This window comes from Phascolarctos cinereus, unplaced genomic scaffold (genome assembly GCF_003287225.1).
Source record: "Phascolarctos cinereus isolate Bilbo 61053 unplaced genomic scaffold, phaCin_HiC Scaffold_3;HRSCAF=262, whole genome shotgun sequence".
NCBI lineage: Eukaryota > Metazoa > Chordata > Mammalia > Diprotodontia > Phascolarctidae > Phascolarctos > Phascolarctos cinereus.
This window is the reverse complement of record NW_027555736.1, coordinates 232,871,196-232,891,545: the sequence shown is the minus strand read 5'-3', so window position 1 is coordinate 232,891,545 and position 20,350 is coordinate 232,871,196. Positions and strand designations below refer to the sequence as shown.

At 38.5% G+C, this 20,350-nt stretch overlaps 1 protein-coding gene across 1 annotated transcript; it reads left to right on the top strand.

Moving 5' to 3' along the window:
- The first annotated feature begins 3,671 nt into the window (after positions 1–3,671).
- Positions 3,672–6,364, top strand: LOC110208461 (disintegrin and metalloproteinase domain-containing protein 20-like). The gene has a single exon (XM_020986527.2). The coding sequence runs from the start codon at positions 4,038–4,040 to the stop codon at positions 6,285–6,287; it is 2,250 nt and encodes a 749-aa protein (XP_020842186.1). The 5' UTR covers positions 3,672–4,037; the 3' UTR covers positions 6,288–6,364.
- Positions 6,365–20,350: the final 13,986 nt, after the last annotated feature.

The window sequence follows — 20,350 nt, the reverse complement described above, 5'->3', positions numbered from 1 at the left end:
GTTGTGTATGTGTAACATATATATAGGTAGAGATAGAGACAGAGATATATTTTAAGATGGAGAATAACAATAGTTCATCAGACCATTGAAAAGGGGTTTCATGCATTAGTTTAGAGTTTGGCCTATGTGACATACAAGACTCTTCCCTACTCTAAAATATGTCTCTATAATTCTCTAATTTTAAAGTTTACTCCACCTCAGGAAAAAATCAAAACTAATCACCTCTGTTTCAGTTTAAATTAGTCCATGAGTTGTAGCTTTCCACGAACATCCTTAGTTGATATTTCATCATGTCCCATTTGGGACGAAGTTTTAGAGGCAGCTAGATGATGCAGTGGGTCACGCGCTGGGCCAAGAGTCAGGAAAGCCAGGTTCAAACCTGGTCTCACACACTTACAATCTGTGTGACTTCAGGCAAGTCATTTCCCCTCTGCTTGAGTTTCTTCGATTCTGAAGCACCTGACTCATCAGGTGGTTGTGAGGATCAAATGAAGTCATTTTTTAAAAAGTGCCTGGCACATAGTTGGTGCTTAATAAATGCATTTTTCCTTCCTTCTCAAAGGCCAGGGTATGCTAGCAGAGTAAAAGCTCTGAGTGAAAGAAAAAAAAAAAGGGAAGTCTGTCTGTTGACAACTCAATGAATTTGGAAGAGGCTAATCGCAAAAACACGTATAAGGTGATAAATTTTTCAACCAGTCCACCACAACTCCCTGTTAAGTTGCAGAGGAGGTACAGATAGATCTATACCAGTGGAGGGAAAACCCATACTGTTGAAATCACACATCTTTGCAATTGCAATACAGGTGACAAACATTTTGTAAGTGAAAATATTCAATAAAATTGGGGCAAAGCCAAAACACAAGCTATTGGGAAGCCCAAAACACAAGTTTTGGGTGGGCCCCAAACTAGACCTTGGTGAGCAGACCTAAACATTTGGGTCCCCCATTCCACTATTGCTACACATGAATTTCTCTGGTCGCGAGTGTTTGGAGTGAACCCAAGATCTGGGTGGGATTTAAGCATTCTTTGCAGCCATCTGGCTTCCCTGGATTGTCTTTGAGGTCAGCCTGACTTCTATGCTAAGCTTAAATTAGACAACTTTTACCACATAAAGCCAGGTTCAAATAATATTAATTTTTTAAAATTAAGTATTTTCCCCACACACTTTTAGTAAGGGAAAGAGTAATAGTCACACACACCTTCTAGACACATTCTAATACCCTTGGGGCTTTCTGGATTCATGCCTTGAGATTATCAGGCAAGGTCAAAACCAGAATCCATTGGCCATGATCAGACTGTAATGTAGATGTCCCCAGGGCAAACTGCTGAGCATTATTACTCTTAGCAAATCCTGCCAGGAGTAGGTAAAGTATACCATTTTCTTTTTTAACAGGTACAATGTGTAATTTCATTTCTTAGGAGGTATGCTCTACTGCTCTTCTTTATGCTGAGACACCTTGCCCTGGAGATCTTGGGAGGGACGCCACTTTCCTTAGAGAAGTAGAAAGCAATTTGAGGGGTAGGAAGTGATTGGGCAAGCCAGAGCTGGTGTTACATCATTACACTTCAAATAAATGGAGGTGGGCAATGACTTGATTGATTTACTCAATCAACTTCTACCCCTACACACACAAAAAAGTTTGTAACCCTAATGAGAGAGAAATAGAGGGAATAGGGGTTTCTCTTCAGCAGGTATGAACTGTGAAGCACAGAGACAGCGGGATCGCACCTGGTCACCATAAGTAAAAGGAAATCCCAGTCAGAATACTCAGTTGCTCAGAGAAGGTCATTTGAGGATTAGCAGCATAGGTGGCCAGGAAGATTTATGTGATGGAGGCTGCTAAACCCTATCACTCATAGAAACAGCTACCATTTTACTCTTCTATCCTTTTTCAAAATAATATTTATTCAGAGCTCCCACCAGATCCAAGAAGGTTAATGGTCATTGACACTAGAATGTCTCATGAAACAAACTCCCACTGCCTTTTTTTTTTTAACTAGACCAACTGGAAAATACATTAGTTTAAACAAAATACATTGAATCAGACAGCATAACAAAATAAATTATAAGAAAGGGCCCCATTCATTCCTTCTTATAGGTTACCACATCACAAAACAGGGGAAGGGACACAGGCAGGGAACTAGAAAACATGAATAGAGGGGCACGTATATAAGGAATGCTTGTGGCCAGAGTAACATGTAGCAGTTGGTGGGATGGGGGGAGGGGGAAGAAGCAGGAATTCTCTAGGTTAGGGGATGTCCTGTACAGTCTAAGCTAGTTTTACCCTAAGAGGCAATAAAATTATCCTTGAGACTTAAATTAGTTCAAGAGACTAAGGCTTAAAATAGTGATACAGCTTCCTGGTCACCTAAGCATAAATAAGCCTAGCACAAAAAGGGTAGGGGGAATCCTCATTTTTAACATATGCTGCTGACCAGATAGGCCACGGTGGTAAATGCAGAGACAGAGGAGTTATGTACGGCCGACTGAATCTATCCTATGCCCTTGTAGAATATCATTTCCATGTTATTACTGAGTAAATATATATATATATATATACATATATATATATATATATATATAAAATTTTTAGTTAAACATTAAGATGGTCTGTAAAGGTCTCATTCCATTACTTCTCAAACCTGAACTACTGGAAAAATGTATCAAGCCTAACCCAGTGGTTCAGATTCAAGATTATAATGAAAAGAGACCACCTATAAAAAGCAACCCCGTCCAAGACATGAACTATCAGAAAAGTAGATGAGGTCATTGAGTCAGCACAAGGGATAAAACAAATGGAGAGCCTGTGTGCTATACAGCACACAAGGTATCTGCTGGTTGGTATCTTCAAAAATTTAATCATTGGCATTGGTAGAGGGACTTTCCTCACTTTTAAATTCCTAAATGAATGTCAAGTGCAGTCCTTAAGAGGTCCCTTAAATTTGCAAAAGGGCAAATGGATTTTTTAAAAAAGGAAATGGAAAAGAACCTACAAACTACAGGTTGTGATCTGGACCATGTTTCCTGAGAAAATTCTAGAACAGAGGTTCTTAAATTTGTCTGTGTCTGCTAACCCTAACCCTAATTCTGTTTGTAACTCTAATTCTTCAGCAGTCTGGTGAAGCCTAGAGACAGACCCCTTTTCAGAAGAATATTTTTAAAACCTTAAAATAAAATACATAGGAAACCAATTATATTGAAATAGTTATCAAAATGTTAAAAAAAAAAAAGAAAAGAAAAAACAAGTTCACTGACTCCAGCTTAAGAACTCTCATCCTCGAATATATAATTAAAGAGATGATTGGCAAACTACTATATAGAAAAGTGTTAATTACAAAGGACCACATGACTTTGTCAAGAACAAGTCCTCCTGACAGACTAACTCCATTTCCATCACTACCACCACCACCCCCCTTTTTTTTACAGCATTACTAACTAAATTAATAAGGGAAATGCTATAGATATATTTTTACCTAGATTTTAGCAAAGCTACATGCTATTCTTGAGGAGAAGATAGAGATGGATTTAACCATTATATAATCAGATGGATTTGGAATTAGCTGGATGGCTGGGCTCAAAAATCGTCACTAATGGTTCAACGTAACTTTGTCAGGAAGTCTCCAGGAGAGTACCTAGTGACATAAAGTCCCTGTGCTGTTTAATATTTGTACCCTTGTCTAAAGGCACAGATGGTATGCTCGTTAAATTTGCAGATGACATAAGTTGAGAGGTACACAAGTCAGTAAGTAACCCAATGTGGCAAAGTCACCACTAACGCTCCTTTTTCCATTGGTACACACATACACACACACACGTACGTACATACATACATACATACCACGCACTGTAGCCAGCCCAGCCTTGACCCTGGATTGTTGCGTAAGTAACCAGGAAGAAGGATTACGAGGCAGTCATCAGTTGACTGGCCTTGTCTCTCTCAGCGTATCCCGGGAGGCGTCTTCTTAAACCACCTCTGGCTTTGTCTTCAAGGCTCCTCAAGCCTTCCCCTGCTCTTGCTTCTTGCTTCTGGCTTCTCATGGGCACCCCTGTGACTAGGGCCGGGCTCCTCTTGGCCTTCCAGCTAACGCTCCTGGACCCGGCTGGCTGCCTACAGCACCGTCCTGGCTGGCGCTTCTCCTCTTACGAAGTGGTGATTCCCCGCCAGCTAAGCAGCCGGAGAGCCCTCCGAGGATTCAGCGGCGCCCTTGCTCAAGTGCCCGGGCAGCTCTCCTACTCGCTGCGCTTTGGTGGCAAGAGGTACGTGATCCATATGCGGGTCAAGAAGTTCCTGTTGCCCAGACACCTCCCTATCCTGGTGGACGATGAGCACGGAGCTCCCCAAGAGGAGTATCCGTATGTCCCGAATGACTGTTACTACCATGGCTACTTGGAAGGGATCCCCGCGTCCATGGCAGTCTTGAACACTTGCCAAGGGGGTCTCCGAGGGACTCTGCATTTGGATGACTTCACCTATGAAATCGAGCCTCTCCACAGTTCTTCCCAGTTTGAACATGTATTATCCCAGCTGGTGCCAGAAGAAGGGGAGGCTGGGCAGAGTCTTTTTCGATGCAGTGTAACCAATGAGGAAATGAATGAACAGCTTTCCAACTCAAAGACTGGCATTCTTCCTAGGGCAGGTCCGTTTAGCCACTGGTGGCCACATATCCGCTATTTAAAAATTGCAATTTGCGTTAGCAGTTCTAGAGTGGATACTCATAACGGGAATCTTACTATTCATATTGACCAAATGGTGACTTTGACTCATATAGTTGATTCCATTTATAAGCAGTTTCGAGTTTTTACAATCCTGGTTTTTCTGTATCTTTGGCAATATTCTGATAAAGTACCACTAATAGGTTCTTCATCTGAAATAGCAGAACATTATGGATTATGGAAAAATTTAGTGATCTCTAACAGCTTTCCACATGATACTTCAGCCCTAGTTACTGGAAACAAGGCAGGGGAAACTGGTTATGCTACTTTTCCAAACTCAATATGCAATGGCAACTGGGCAGCAATACTATTGTGGTTTCAGGATGATAGGGTATTTTATTATTCAGTGATCTTGGCACATTATGTAGGTCACAACTTTGGCCTGCCTCATGATCAGGTTTACTGTCACTGCATCCGAAGGTCACATTGTCTCATGGAGGACCAACCACTTTTTTCTGATTCTCTCAGTAATTGCAGTTATGGGCAGTTTTTTGATTTAGTTAATTACTGGGATCAATGTTTAAACAGACTTCCAAACACCCATGATAATTATGCTTATGCATTTCGCCTTTGTGGTAACAAGAAAATAGACTACACGGAACAGTGTGACTGTGGCTCAATTAAGGAATGTCTTGCTGATCCATGTTGTAGCACAAGGTGTGAGCTGACCCCTGGTTCTGCATGTGCTTACGGAGCATGCTGTGATAATTGTAACTTTAGTACTACGGGGCTACTTTGCAGACGTGCAGTGAACACCTGTGATCTTCCAGAGTTCTGCAATGGAACTGGAGCCTTCTGCCCTCTGGATGTCTATGTTCAAGATGGAACACCATGCACCCCAAATGCCATTTGCTTTAGAGGGAATTGTACTGACCGACACATACAATGCAGAGAAACATTTGGTCCTGCTGGAGTTGTAAATGCTGATAAGGCCTGCTACGAACAGTTGAATATAAAAGGAGATAGATTTGGAAACTGTGGAGCTGAGCCTGAAAAGAAAACTGATTCTAATGGAGAGAAGGTGAAAGAAATAAAATATATTACTGTGCCTTGTCGACAATCAACTGTCTTATGTGGAAGGCTGCAATGTGAAGGTCTGAAGATAGTGCCAAAATTAGATGAGCATACTACAATTCACCAATTAGCAGTAAGGAAGGACGAGAAGGAATATTTCTGTTTTGGGACCGACTATCACTTTGGGACAGGGTGGATAGATTTTGGAATGGTGTGGGACGGGTCAAAGTGTACCAGTACCACAATGTGCTTAAATCGGATGTGTGTTCCCATAGCTCAGTTGAATTTTGACTGTACCCCTTCAAAGTGTAACTATAGAGGTGTTTGCAACAACAATAGGAATTGTCATTGTCAGTTTGGCTGGGCCCCACCATTTTGTACTCTATTGGGTTATGGTGGAAGCAAAGACAGTGGTCCTCCTGAAAATGATGACGCTGATTATATCCTTTTTGTAATTTTGCTTTTCATCATTGTCCGTGTTATTTTATTCATAATATCATTCAGCTTGGCAGTTGTAATATACATCCGAAGAGGCAGGAGAAATATCGCCACACGTTAACACTAGGTAGGGTCTTTTTTTTTTCTAAGGCAGTCAACAACTTGAAATACCCCACCCCCCCCAAAAAAAATGAACATTCTGGCAACAAGATGATTTGGTTCTGAAAGTCAAAAATAAATTGTTTTGATGCTTGGTTGTGTTCTATGTGCTGAAATTGTGTTCTTACATCTGACCTGCTCATACTCTTTATGCAATTTTGGAGGGATGAAAGAATTCTGTGAAGGCAGTCACTTTTCCAATTAAGGTGCTGGTTGAGTAAATCAATCAAGTCATTCTAGACTCTTAATTGAGGTAAGTGTGAAGATGTTAAGCTCTGATCTGCTAGGTAAGAACACTTCTCTACTGAAGCAATCAATAAGTTTTAGATTAAGTGAGAAAAATCTTTGATCAGCATTACATAGGAAGTATGTTCAGATTAGCTGAGGAAACTTGGCCACATCCTATGGGTTGTCCATAAAATATAAAGCCAGTGCGTGGCCAAAAGACTTCCAATGTCTGGTACCAGGGAGGAGAGAGAGGCAGAAGGAATGGCTTGGGTTAAGGAAGAAATAGAAGGCTGAGACTGGGTCCTGGGGCTCTGATCTTCCTTCCTGCCTCCCAGCTCCCAGTTGATTTCTTCTGAGGATTTTAACTGAAATAGTCTCTTTTCTCCATTGTCAAACACTCAAAATCTTGAGCCAGAACTGGCTTGATATTTTATAGGCAACCCATAGGGTGTGACCAAGTTTCCTCAGGCAATCTGACTATTCAACAAGCTGATGGACCTCCTCCCCAATCCCACTCAGTCTAAAGTGGTAGTTACCATGTAATGGTTCCTCTTAGGGGTTTGAAATTATGGCCCAAGGGGTTCTTGCAAAAAAAAAAAATTAATGGAACCTTAAGCAGTAAATAATTGCCCAAGAATGTTCAATAAACACCTGCATGTTTGAAGCAGCATAGGCTTGTTTCTGCAGAGATTCAAAACACGACAATGTGCATGATGATTGTGATTTTGGTATTTGTGTAGAGATTATAGCAAACTTGCACCATTCTTTCTAAGCCAATGTGCTCTTGCATTTTCTTATCAAATTTCTCAATAAAGTTCTCATTCCAAACTGTGGCAAGGTCTCATCATTTGAAAGCAAGCCAATGGATTCTCAACAGATGGACATTCAATGCACAAGCATACCTTCATTTGCATTTTGTACACGGCACCAGAAAACTCCCTTATGCCCCTCCGTGATCTTGGAATTGCTTGTACCTCATCAGCTGTTATCATTTAATTGATATTTTACAAACATTTGCATTATTATAGCACAAATGTCCCAATGGCGGACTTTTTGAAAACTGATTGCTGGGCATATATCTTACAAGCCATCTTGAAACTATCATAGAGCACCAAAAAAAAAAACTTCTGCAGAAACAAACCTCATATTGTCTCTCTTTGCAATAATAAGACTTTTCTGATGTAAACTTATCCTTAGCTTATGTTAATATTGTTCTATCTGGCAGATCTATAAGTGAACTGGCTGGCAGCACTGGTCAGTCATTTAGTAGACTTTCTGTGAGAATGTAGCCAACATGCCAATAGTAGAACAGTATCTACTTCATATCTGAAGAGATTCTTTCTTTACAAAGGTTTATATATAAATGTTAAAAACAAAAAATAGATGCAGTTATATTTTACATATATTTATCATTTAACACATGCTTGTCATTAGCCAGTAGAAAAATAAATATTCTACATGATAACATGATAATAAGAAAAATAAATATTTTACATAATTTTATTTTCATTGATTGGTTAGGTAACTAAAAATAAAAAATAAATTTCCATTTCTCAGCAAGACAGCTTATAAACTTCCACCATTTTCTACCTCACATTTGTGTGAGCAATCATTTTTAGTTCTTATTTTAAATCAAAGATGGAAACTGGATGAGAATCAGATTTAAGACTCAGTAGAATCAAATACTGACGACCTTTATTCAAATAAAAAAATTCAATATTGAAGTAAAGTTTATATACGATTGTTATATTACATTAAACATCATCCAAGTTGTAACTCATTTCATTAAAAATGTTTCTGCCCAACAAATTTTGTAAACTAAAGATATTTAATATGAAGTCTTACAAATAAAAGTAAGTCTATGAGTCTTGCTGGATGACATATTTTCATTATTACAGAGTGTACCACAAAATATTCATAATTATTTTATAATTGGTTTTCAAATTTTGTATTTTGTTTTCATAATTACAGATAAAATAAAACATTATATTTTATGATTATGATTATAATTATATTACATACATTTTAATTTGGGGCAAATTTTATCATTAACTAATGAATACATCTAAAAAAATATCATGAGTAGTATATTAAATTACCCTGAAGGCCCAAAACACATTTTTGTGGTCACTGGAAAGGATTTATGAAACAAAAGTTGGGAAACAGTGGTTGAAAGCCTATGATGGATTGGTTCTATAGAAAAGGGTTCTCACCTATTTAAGGTATCAGGGATTGGAATCTTGACATTTAAGTAGATTAAACAATTTATCAACCACCCCCACCCCCACCCTTACAGGGAGATTTGAAAATGTGCATGTATATTTGGATATAAAAAGTGTTTGGGTTCCATAGTGAAGTGGAGCGATTTCAGGGGTTCTATAAACTTGGATAGAAAAAAATTACATCTTTGCTTCTACTAATCTCTAACTGAAATTGGGCATTTCCTTCCAGTAATTTGAGATATTATTCTGAAGAGATCTACAGTTGAGAACACCTATTTTAAAGGATCATTTTGGAAGAGAAAAAAAAGACAAGCAATCTTATAAGACTTGTTCATACTCATTTAGAGGCAATAGGAGAGAGACAGCATGACAGAATATGTCTAATACATTTATCAGACTATTATGTTTTCTTGGGTATTTGGTTTGCATCATATCCTCCTACTAGATTATAAATTAATTCTATGAAAGTGGGGACTACATCCTACCTACACTTTGTATTTTTTCCCTAGAACCTACCATTGTGCTCTGTGCACCATATGGTTTAAAAAATCTTTTTAATTGAACTGAATTGAATTGGATTTGAATGATAATGTAGAGAAAGAATGACAGAACTTGGGTGAGAAATTATATGTGGGAAGAAAGTGGAAAAAAAGTAAAAGATAATATTGAAGTTTTGAGCTTGAGTGCCTGGTAAAGTAGAGAGTATCATTGATAAGAATAAGGACAAAAGATCAACAGGTCGGTTTGGGGAGAAGGAATATAAATTCTGGTCAGGATATTTTGAATTTGAGATTTGCAGGGATATCCTTCAGGGATATGGGTCTAGAGCTAAGGACAGATGTTGGGGCTAGAGTAAAACATAAAGTCCTTTGTTTGGCATTTAAACTCTTCATGACCTGCTCGCATCCCACCTTTCCAGTCCTCTTCTTCCTTCTTCCTTCCACATACTCACTCCTCAGCCTAGTTATACTGGCCCACTTCCTATTCCTTACACATCCATCCTTTTACCTTTGTGGTAGCTATCTCCCATGCCTAGAATGCTCTCCTTTCTCAGTTTTGATTCTTAAACTCCTCTGGCTTCCTTCCAGACTCAGCTCAACTTTTCACAGCTCTGCCTCACTTAAATCCAATTCATGAGCAAGTCAAGGCATCACCCTCCTGGTTTCATTGGTCCTCTTTGAAAACAAAAGACGAAGAACAACAGACCCTACCTTCCAAAGCTTGCCTTTCCAGGCCTCCATTACTACTGATATCTTCTCTGAAATTATCTTCCATCTGCTCTCTCTATATATCTTGTGGGTACCAAATAAGTTTCATATTGTCTCCCTCATTAAAATGTTTCTTGAGCTAAGGGGCTGGCTCTGCTTTTCTATGAATCTCAAATTCTTAGTATGGTGGATGATGTATCAGGAACTTGTGTAGACTACTGAGGTTATTGAGGCTGTTGTGGGTGCAGCCAATGGAAGTGCATAAAACAGCACTCCACCCTGGCACAGTGGGCATTGTTAGGCTAGAAGAGGGGTAGGGATGAACATGCTGAGTCTCACCACAGGGGCAGTAATAGCATCTACACCAATACTCAGCCAGTCATAATGTGGCTTAGGTCGGCCCCAGAATAGGGAGATAACCTCCAAGCTCTAGTATAGGGGGAGAAGAGCAGGGCCTGTGGACCCTGGTACAGGGCAGGGTGTAGTGGCAGTGCCTGGGCCCCAACACAATGTGCAGCCATATGGGCCTCAACAGTTGTGGATAGAAAGCTAGTCTCAGAGCCAGGAAGATTTTGGTGTAAATCTCACCTTGGAAGTATACTCCCTTTGTGACCCTGGGCAAATTACTTAACCTTTCAGTGCTCTAGGAAACTTTCTAAGACTTTAAGTTACAGAAAGCTGTCCATCTACATTCATGGAGGAAGTTTCCTCATTCTGGGGTTTCCTGTACCAATGAAATCTTAGCCTCTATTTCTAATCTGGAATGTATTAAGACCCTCCACACTGCTGCCAAGATAGTACCCAGTGGTGAATAGACAGCTCCTTCCCAGGGAAGAGTTGTAGGACCCAGGAGTGGAACTATTCAGAGATATTTTGCTTTCTAATGGAGGAGGACAGATGGAATTAGCCAAAAAGCTCTTGTGGAAAAAATGGAGCAGTCTCTCAGCTGAGACCTCAAAAGGCACAAGGATTTGGTATCCCTCTCATCATGGGATTTCTAGAGAAGGAGAAGTCTTAATAGACCAGGGAACACTGATTGCAAGTGGAACAAGAAGAGTTTTTTTAAATATTTTATTCCCCCTCCCCAATTACAAGTAAAAACAATTTTTAACATTCTTTTTAAAAAAATTTTGAGTTCCAAATTCTCTCCATCCTTCCCTCCCCTCCCTACTCATTGAAAAGGCAAGCAATTTAATATAGGTTATACATGTGTAGTCATGTAAAATATATTGCCATATTAGTTATGTTTTTAAAAAATGAGAAAAATACAGTTAAAAACATATGCTTCAATCTGCATTCAGATCCATCAGTTCTTTCATTGGAAATGGATAGCATTTTTCATCATAAGTCCTTTGAAATTATCTTACATCATTATATTGCTGAGAATAGCTAAGTCATTTACAATCGATCATGGTACAGTGTTGCTCTGACTATGTATAGTGTTCTGGTTCTACTCATTTCACTTTGCATCAGGTCATTTGAGTCTAGGTTTTTCTGAGAGCATTTTGCTCATCATTTATAGCACAATAGTGTTCCATCACAATTACATACCACAACTTGCTCAGCCATTCCCCACTTGATAGTTATCTCCTCAATTTCCAATTCTTTGCCTCCACCAAAAGAGCTACTATAAATACTTTTGTACATATTGATACTTTTCCTTTTCATTTTTTTTTTATCTTTCTGAGATTCAGACCTAACATTACTAGGTCAAAGCCTTCTGGGCAGGGTTCTAAATTGTCCTACAGAATAGTTGAATCAGTTCACAACTCTACCACCTGTGCATTAGTGTCTCAATTTTCCCACATCTTCTCCAACATTTATCATTTTCCTTTTCTGTCATTTAGCCAATCCAATAGGTGTAGAGTAGCACCTCAGAGTTGTTTTAATTTGCATTTCTCTGATCACTAGTGATTTAGAGCATTTTGTATGACTATTGATAGTTTTGATTTCTTCTGAAAACTTCCTGTTCATATCCTTTGACCATTTATCAATTGGGAAATGGCTCTTATTTTTATAAATTGACTCAGTTATCCATATATTTGAGAAATGAGGCTACAAAATTTTTTTTCACAGTTATGATTACTGTGTATTCCCTTCCATCCTATTTTTCCCATTTATCCTTTTCTCTCTCTCCTTTCACTATGTCCATTCTCAAAAGTGTTTTGCTTCTGATTACTGCATCCCCCCAATCCACCTTCCCTTCTATTAGCCCCACCTCCTCTTATCCCTTTCCCCTCTACTTTCATGTAGGGTAAGGCAGATTTATATACCCAATTGGGTGTGCATTGTGCATTTCTATACCAAATTGAGGGCCAATTCTGATGAGAATAAGGTTCATGCACTCCTCCCACCCACATTCCCCATCTTCTCCTCCACTGTAAAAGCTCTTTTGTGCCTCTTTTATGTAAGATAATTTATTCCATTTTACCTCTCCCTTTCAGCTTTTCCCAGTGCATTCCTCTTTTTCATCCCTTAATTTTATTTTTTTAGATAATCATCCTATGGTATTCAATTCATGCATGTGCCTCTGCCTATGTATACTCCTAACTTCCCTAAAAATGAAAAAGTTCTTAAAAGTTACAAATATTGTCCTCCCATATAAGAATGTAAACTGTTTAATCTTGTTGAATCCCTTGTGATTTCTCTTTCCTGTTTACCTTTCTATGCTTCTCTTGAGTCTTGTGTTTGAATATCAAAATTTCTATTTAGCTCTGGCCTTTCCATCTGCAATGCTTGAAAACCCTCTTATTTCATTGAATCTATATTTTCCCCTGAAGATTATACTCAGTTTTGCGGGGTAGGTGATTCTTGGTTGTAATCCTAGTTCCTTTGCCTTCCAGAATATCATATTCCAAGCCCTCCAAACCTTTAATGTAGAAGCTGCTAAATCTTGTGTTATCCTGACTCTGGCTCCCTGATATTTGAATTGTTTCTTTCTGGCTGCTTGCAATTTTTCCTCCTTGGCCTGGGAGTAATGTGGCTATAGTGTTCCTGGGAGTTTTGATGTTGGGATTTTTTCAGGAGGTGATGGGTAAATTCTTTCCATTTCTATTTCGCCCTTTTGTTCTAGAATATCAAGGCACTTTTCCTTGATAATTTCTTGAAATATGATGTCGAGGGTCTTTGTTTGATCATAGCTTTCAGATTGTCCAAAAATTCTTAAATTATCTCTCCTGGATCTATTTTCCAAGTCATTTGTTTTTCCACAGAGATATTTTGTGTTTTCTTCTATTTTTTTCATTCTTTGGATTTTGTTTCCTGATATCTCATAGAGTCATAAAATACCACTTGCCAAATTCTAATTTTTAAGGAATTATTTTCTTCAGTGGGCTTGTATACCTCTTTTTCCATTTGGCCAATTCTACTTTTTAAGGTGTTATTTTCTTCAGCATTTTTTGTGCCTCCTTTACCAAGGTGTTGACTCTTTCTTTTCCATTATTTTCTTGTATCACTCTTATTCCTTTTCCCAATTTTTCCCGTACCTCTCATATTTGATTTTTTAAAATCCTTTTGGAGTGCTTGCAGGAGTTATTTTTGGGTGTGAGACCAATTCACATTTTTCTTTGAGGCTTTGGATGCAGCAGTGTTCACTTTGTTGTCTTCTGAGTGTGTGTTTTGATCTTCCCTGTTACCATAGTAAGTTTCTATGTTCAGGAATTTTTTGTTTGTTTGTTTCTTGACTTTTAACTTTGGGTTGAAGTTGGGCTCTGCTCTCAGCGTGAAGGAGGCCCTGTCCTAAGTTTTAGGTTTTTTGTGCCACTGTTTTAGAGCTAATTCTAAGAGCAAGTTTTCAGTTCTTCTAAGATAATGTAATCTAAGTAGAGGTGTGTTTACTACTCTCCTGGCCTGAGCTATGGTCTGTGAATGACCACCAGTACTCTTTTGTTCCCTGAAACTGCGCCCAGGGTACCCCACTACCTTGTGGCTGCAAGCTCTGCTGTGCTCGTGCTCCTCCTCACCCTGAGATTGTGACCCAGATCTGCATATGGGCAATGCAACAGAGTCCTGCCCCTAGTGTCAGCAAAGAGACCCTTGTTATCTCCCTGTGGTTTTGTTGGGGTTTTTTTTACTCCTCAAAAATTGCCTGAGGCTCTCCTTGAACTTATTACGGAGCTACTCTTCCGGATGTGCCTCCTAGGTTTCTTTTAATCCGTTTGCTAGGATAAAGGTTGCTTGAGCCAGCCCAACGCCTCTTAATGCAATGAACAAGATACTCCAGCCTTGATGCCTTTCGTGAAGTGATCGTTTCTCTATTGAATCAAGCAATCAGAAACATTTAGCTAACGTATGCCGGGTGGGTCTTCTCTAAAATAGCAGTCCAGTTGGAACCCAGAATCTGAGAATCTGACAACTTAAGAGTTTCTAGAAGCCCTTTTGCTGGAGTTTTCAAGATGTCTCCCTGAGATATGGTGTAGCTTGCTGCTGCTGGGCTCCTCATAGAGTCCCAAAATTACCTTTCCTGAGTGTGTTTGTCAGTTTCTGATGCAGACCTGAGTTGCTGGTGACTGCTGCTCCTGCGATGCAACTAGGTTGCTAACAAGAAATACAAATTTTCCTGTCTGTGAAGTTCATAAAGTCATTCTTTGGTCAAGGGGAGAAGGGGAAAAGATAGAGGCTCTTCTACTCCTCTCTCCTCATGAAATTCCCTCTATTTCTTTTTCCTTTTAAAAAATTTTTTTTGACTTATGGAATAAAACAAGCTTTTCCATAACAGCATTACAAAAAGATAATCGCACATGAAACTGCAAATCTATTATGTACAACTTGCTATTTCTTCTAAATGTGTAATAAAGTTATCATGCAAATCTTTTTTCTTTTTCCTTTTTTTCTTCCCTACCCCCATCCCATCCTAGAGATGGCTAATGTTAGACACAAATGGGCACATATACATATGTAAAATTATTCTTTTTTCTCTGGATGCAGATAGTATCTTTCTTCGTATGTCCTTTATTTGTAATTTGTGCATTTATAATAGTCAAAATGACTTAGTCACTCAAAGTAATTCTTAAAACAATATTGCCGTTACCGTATGCTATGTTCTCTTGGTTCTGCTCACTTCTCTCTTCACCATTTCATGCAAATCTTTTCATGCCTCTCTGAGATCATTGAGCTCATCATTTTATATAGCACAGTAGTATTTCATTCCAACCATACATCACAACCTATACAGCCATTCCCCAATTGATAGGGATCCCTGCAATTTCTAGTTCTTTGTCACCACAAAGAAAGTTGCTATAAATATCCCATTCCTATTCAAAGTAATTACTACTTGTGAATTTCCTTCCATCTTATTTTTATTTACTATTTCTTTATTTAATTATTTATATGTATTTACTATTTTCTTTCTCAGCCTGTCTTTACTCCCTCTCAAGAGCCTGGACTGGAACTGTCCTCTCTTTGAATCTGTCAGGTACTGCAATGCTGATTCCAAACTAGCATTCTATTTTATTGAAAACTCACAGTATGATACAAGGTGTTCATTAGTTTAATCTTTACTTTATTGATTCAATGGCTATGTTCTCACCTCATCAATTTATCAGGGCTAGAATATCTTGTTCATTACTTTAAGTGGAGTACAATGACTGATTCAGTCCTTACATTGTACTTCCTCTTATGTTCATTATTTTCTTGCTGGCTTGTATCTCTAGTCTGTTTCTGGATTGGGACTTTGTGGCAAACCACCCCCTATGGGTTTGGCAGGCCTTGTCCCCTCTGTCACATGGAAGTCATTAACATTAAAATTCTAGATGGGGTGTCTGGGACCAGGCCCTACCCTCTGATACAATCCCTGGATGCTACCTTTTCTTTTTTTAAAATTAATTTATTTTTAGTTTTCAACATTCACTTCCATAAGATTTTGAGTTTCAAATTTTCTCCCCCTCCCTTTCCTCCCAACTCCCCAAGACGGTGTGCAATCTGATATTGGCTCTACTTATATATTCATATTAAACATATTTTCACATTAGGAGCTAATGGGAGGAACCACGAGAAAGAAGAAACAAAACAAGACAACAAAAGAAGAGTAAATAGTATGCTTCCCTCTGCATTCAGATTCCAAAGTTCTTTCTCTGGATGTGGATAGCATTTTCCGCCATAAGTCTTTTGGAGTTGTCTTAGATCCTTACATTGCTGAGAAGAGCTAAGTCAATCAAGGTCAGTCATTGCACAATGTGGCTGTTACTGTGTACAATATTCTCCTCATTTCACTCAGCATCAGTCCATACATGTCTTTCCAGGTTTTTCTGAAGTCCTCCTGCTCATCATTTCTTATAGCATAATAATATTCCATTACATTCATATACCACAACTTGTTCAGCCATTCCCCAATTGACGGACATCCCTTTAATTTCCAATTCTTTGCCACCACAAAGAGAGCTGCTATAAATATTTTTGTACACATGGCTCCTTTCCCCTTTTTATGATCTCTTTGGGATACAGACATAGAAGTGGTATTGCTGAATTAAAGGGTATGCACAATTTTATAGCCCTTTGGGCATAGTTCCAAATTGCTCTCCTGAATGGTTGCACCAGTTCATAACTCCACCAGCAACGCATTAGTTTTTCAATTTTCCCACATCTTCTCCAATATTTATCATTTTTCTATTTTGTCATGTTAGCTAATCTGATAGGTGCGGGATGATACCTCAGAGTTGTCTTTTTTGCATTTCTCTGATCAATAGTGATTTAGAGCATCTTTTCATATGATTATAGACGTCTTTAATTTCTTCCTTTGAAAACTGCCTGTTCATATCCTTTGATCATTTATCAATTGGGGAATGACTTGTAGCCTTATAAATTAGACTCAGTTCTTTATACATTTTAGAAATGAGTCCTTTATCAGAGACACTGGCTGTTTAAAAAAAAAGTTTCCCAGCTTTCTGCTTCCTTTCTAATCTTGGTTGCATTGGCTTTGTTTGTACAAAACCTTTTCAATCTAATGTAATCAAAATCCTCCATTTTGCATTTCATAATGTTCTCTATCTCTTGTTTGATCGTAAAATCTTCCCTTCTCCATAGATCTGACAGGTAAACTATTCCTTGCTCTCCTAGTTTGCTTATAATATCAGCCTTTATAGCTAAATCACGTGCCCATTTTGACTTTATCTTGGTATAGGGTGTAAGATGTTGGTCAATTCTACATTTTTCTTTAGGTATTCCAATGTGAGTGCTGACCTAGGCCTGCTTCTGTGTCCTTCTCCTTATGCACTACCCAAGGGTGAGTTGGTTTGATTCTATGATGTGACTTTGATGGCCCATAATTGGATATGGCTCTGATTTTAGGCTTCCGACAAATTCCATTCTCCCCTCAAAAAAAAAAAAACGTACCTGGCCATTGAACTCTCTTTGTCTCTCACTATAGCCTCTCCAAAGTGCACACAGCCCTACCAGGTCTTCCTGAACGGTAATTATAGGGGCCAGCTCTGTCTCCTATTTCCTCAATAGGCCAGGGAGCTTCCTTCTCCCCTGCTGTGTCCCTTCTCAGTGTGCCCAAACTCACACAAGATTGGACCAGGGTCAGGCCCCAGGGGCATGCGCCCATTCAGAACATCTGCAGGCTTCAAACTTTCTACCAGACCTCATGCTTGCTTTTGTCCACCTTGGTGCTATTTCTTTCTCCGCAACTTCAGGCTTCTAATTGTGTAGTCTTGCTTTGGGTAGAGAAACATATTCGTTGGGTCTCCTAATCACTGCTATATTTGTTGCCCTTTTAGAACTTTATTGGGATGCATGCAGGAGAACTGGGTTCCTCTGCTACTTTTTATGCAGCTGTCTTAACAGGAAATACGTTCACCTTGTTTTGTATCAATTCACAGAATGGTCTTCTTCCTCCCTCCGTTCTGCCCATTCCATACTGCTTATGCACAATAATACTCTCGAAGACAAGGTATCACAGATTTTGAGGGGTTTTTCAGTCATTGCCTGATTGATGGATATCAACTTCCAGCGTTTTGGTACCACAAAAAGTGCTGATATAAATCTTTTTGAATATATTGGACTTTTCTTTCCATCTATGACTTCCCTGGAGTATATAACTAGGAATGGGATCTCTGGGTTTGGATATCAAAAGAGTATGAATACATTAGTGATATTAATATAATTCTGAATTGTTTTCCAGAATGGTTGGATGAATTCATAGCTTCCCCAAAGGTACATGTTAGTAACAATAACAATGATCATGGTAGCTGCATTTATATATCATTTTAAGGTTTACAAAGTGTTTTACATATGTTACCTCATTTGATCCTCAGAATTAACCTGTGAAATAGGTATCCTTATGATGTCCATTTTAAGTTGAAGGAAACCGAAGCTGAAAAGTTGACTTACCCAGGGTCCCATAGCTAGTAAATACCTGAGGCAAGATTTGAACTCAGGTCTTTCTGAATCTGTCTCCCGAGGGTAGAAACACACTGAATTATCTAACTGCCTGTCTTTCCATAGCTACTCCAACATTGACTTTCCACCTTTTCTAATTTTTATCAGTTTCCTAGACGTAAGGCAAAACCTGAAGTATGTTATGATTTACATTTTTCTTATTGTTAGTGACCTGTACAATTTATTTTTTTAAATTCTGAGTACCAAATTTCCTCCCTTCCTTTCCCTCCCCCCACCTTGAGAAGGCAAGTAATTTGATATAGATTATACTTGTGCAGCAAATTTAAAACATTTGCATAATTAGGCATGTTGCAAAAGAAAACACAAAAATAATTTTAAAAAACTTTTAAGTATGCTTCAATCTGCATTCAGACTCCATCAGTTCATTCTCTGGAGGTAGATAGCATTTTTCATCATAAGTCCATCAGAAATGTCTTTTGTTATTGTATTGCTGAGAATAGCTAAATCATTTATAGTTGATCATCGTACCACGTCGCTATCACTATGTACACTGTTTTCCTGGTTCTGCTTATTTCACTTTGTAACAGTTCATGTAAATCTTCAAAGGTTTTGCTGAAGGTGTCTTGTTCATTATTTCTTATAGCACAACAGTATTCCATCATAATCATATATCACAACTTGCTCAGCCATTTCCCAATTGATGGAAAATATATACATGTATGTATATAGGTTATGTGTTAGTTTCTCATATAGCTTGGATATCATAGATACCTGATGTAAAGATTTTCTTCCAATTTACTATTTCTCTTCTTATCCTAGTAACGTTGATTTTGTCAGCACAAAAGTATTTCAATTTTGTATAATTAAAATCATCTTGTATTATAATGTAGGACTGGCCAATCAATGAAAGACCCCCTCTCCCCATGCACCTTCTTCCTCAGAGCATGCATGTGTGTTCTACCTCCTTCTGGAAGTTCATGATGACATGGAATCAGGGGCCTGACACTTCACTTCAGAACATGTATAGGTATTATCTGACCGTTGCCTGTCTATTTACTGTAGTAAAGAAAAAAAACATTTTTAATTTGGCTGGTCATCCAGAACTGGGCATGTTTGTAAGAGATGCTTCTAACTGGCCCAACTGCTCTCTTGTTTTCTCCTCATTAGAACTGGCTGTGCTGCATTTTGAACACATAGTCCATATCACAGTTCAGGTCTATGGGGTCCAGGGACACTCAAAAATGTGAGTGAAGGTATGTCTGATTCTACCAAATACAAGGCCAGTCATAATCAGAATTGAGTCTAAATAGAGGACGGAATTTTTAAGTTGTTCATACTTTCCTCATTTACTAAAGGATATTATTGACTCACTGAGAATTGCACAACACTTAGTAGAGAAATTAATCAGGATCAAAATTCCATAGTTTTTTTTTCCCCTTTCATTGACACTTCCCTACTACTCAGTGAGAGTGATTGCTTCAATTAGTTGAGACCTTTGTGTTTATGAGAGTGTTAATTAGAAATGTAAATAGTTGAAAGGTGGCATTTATACCATTTCCTATCAAATTTCTCGTTGCAGACTTAATCACTTTGGGCCTGACACCAAAGTACCAAATGGACCAAACTATTGTTGCCCTTGCTACAATTTGCTGCTTTCTTTACCTGGGACTGGAAATGTATTACAGATAGAAGGCTGAAAGAGCCTTGCAGCCTAAGCAGCAAAGGATAAGGGAAAGCTAAAGCAGCAACTTTTGTACTGAGTATCCCTCCTGCCATCCCAGTCAGCACCAAGTCATCAGTCGTGCTTTGGTCTGTCCTGGCAAGAACACATCATCTTAGGGGGGCGTCTGTTTGGAACAACAATCACCAAGATGAAGGAGAAAAAGACAATTTTCTTCTTAAAATATGTGTGTGCACCTACTTGTCAAAGGGAGTTTCAAAGCTAGTGTATATATGGTTGTTTTTTTTTTAATGATAGAGAAAATGTCTTAAACATTAGAATACATAAATAACAGGTGATGTGTGATTTT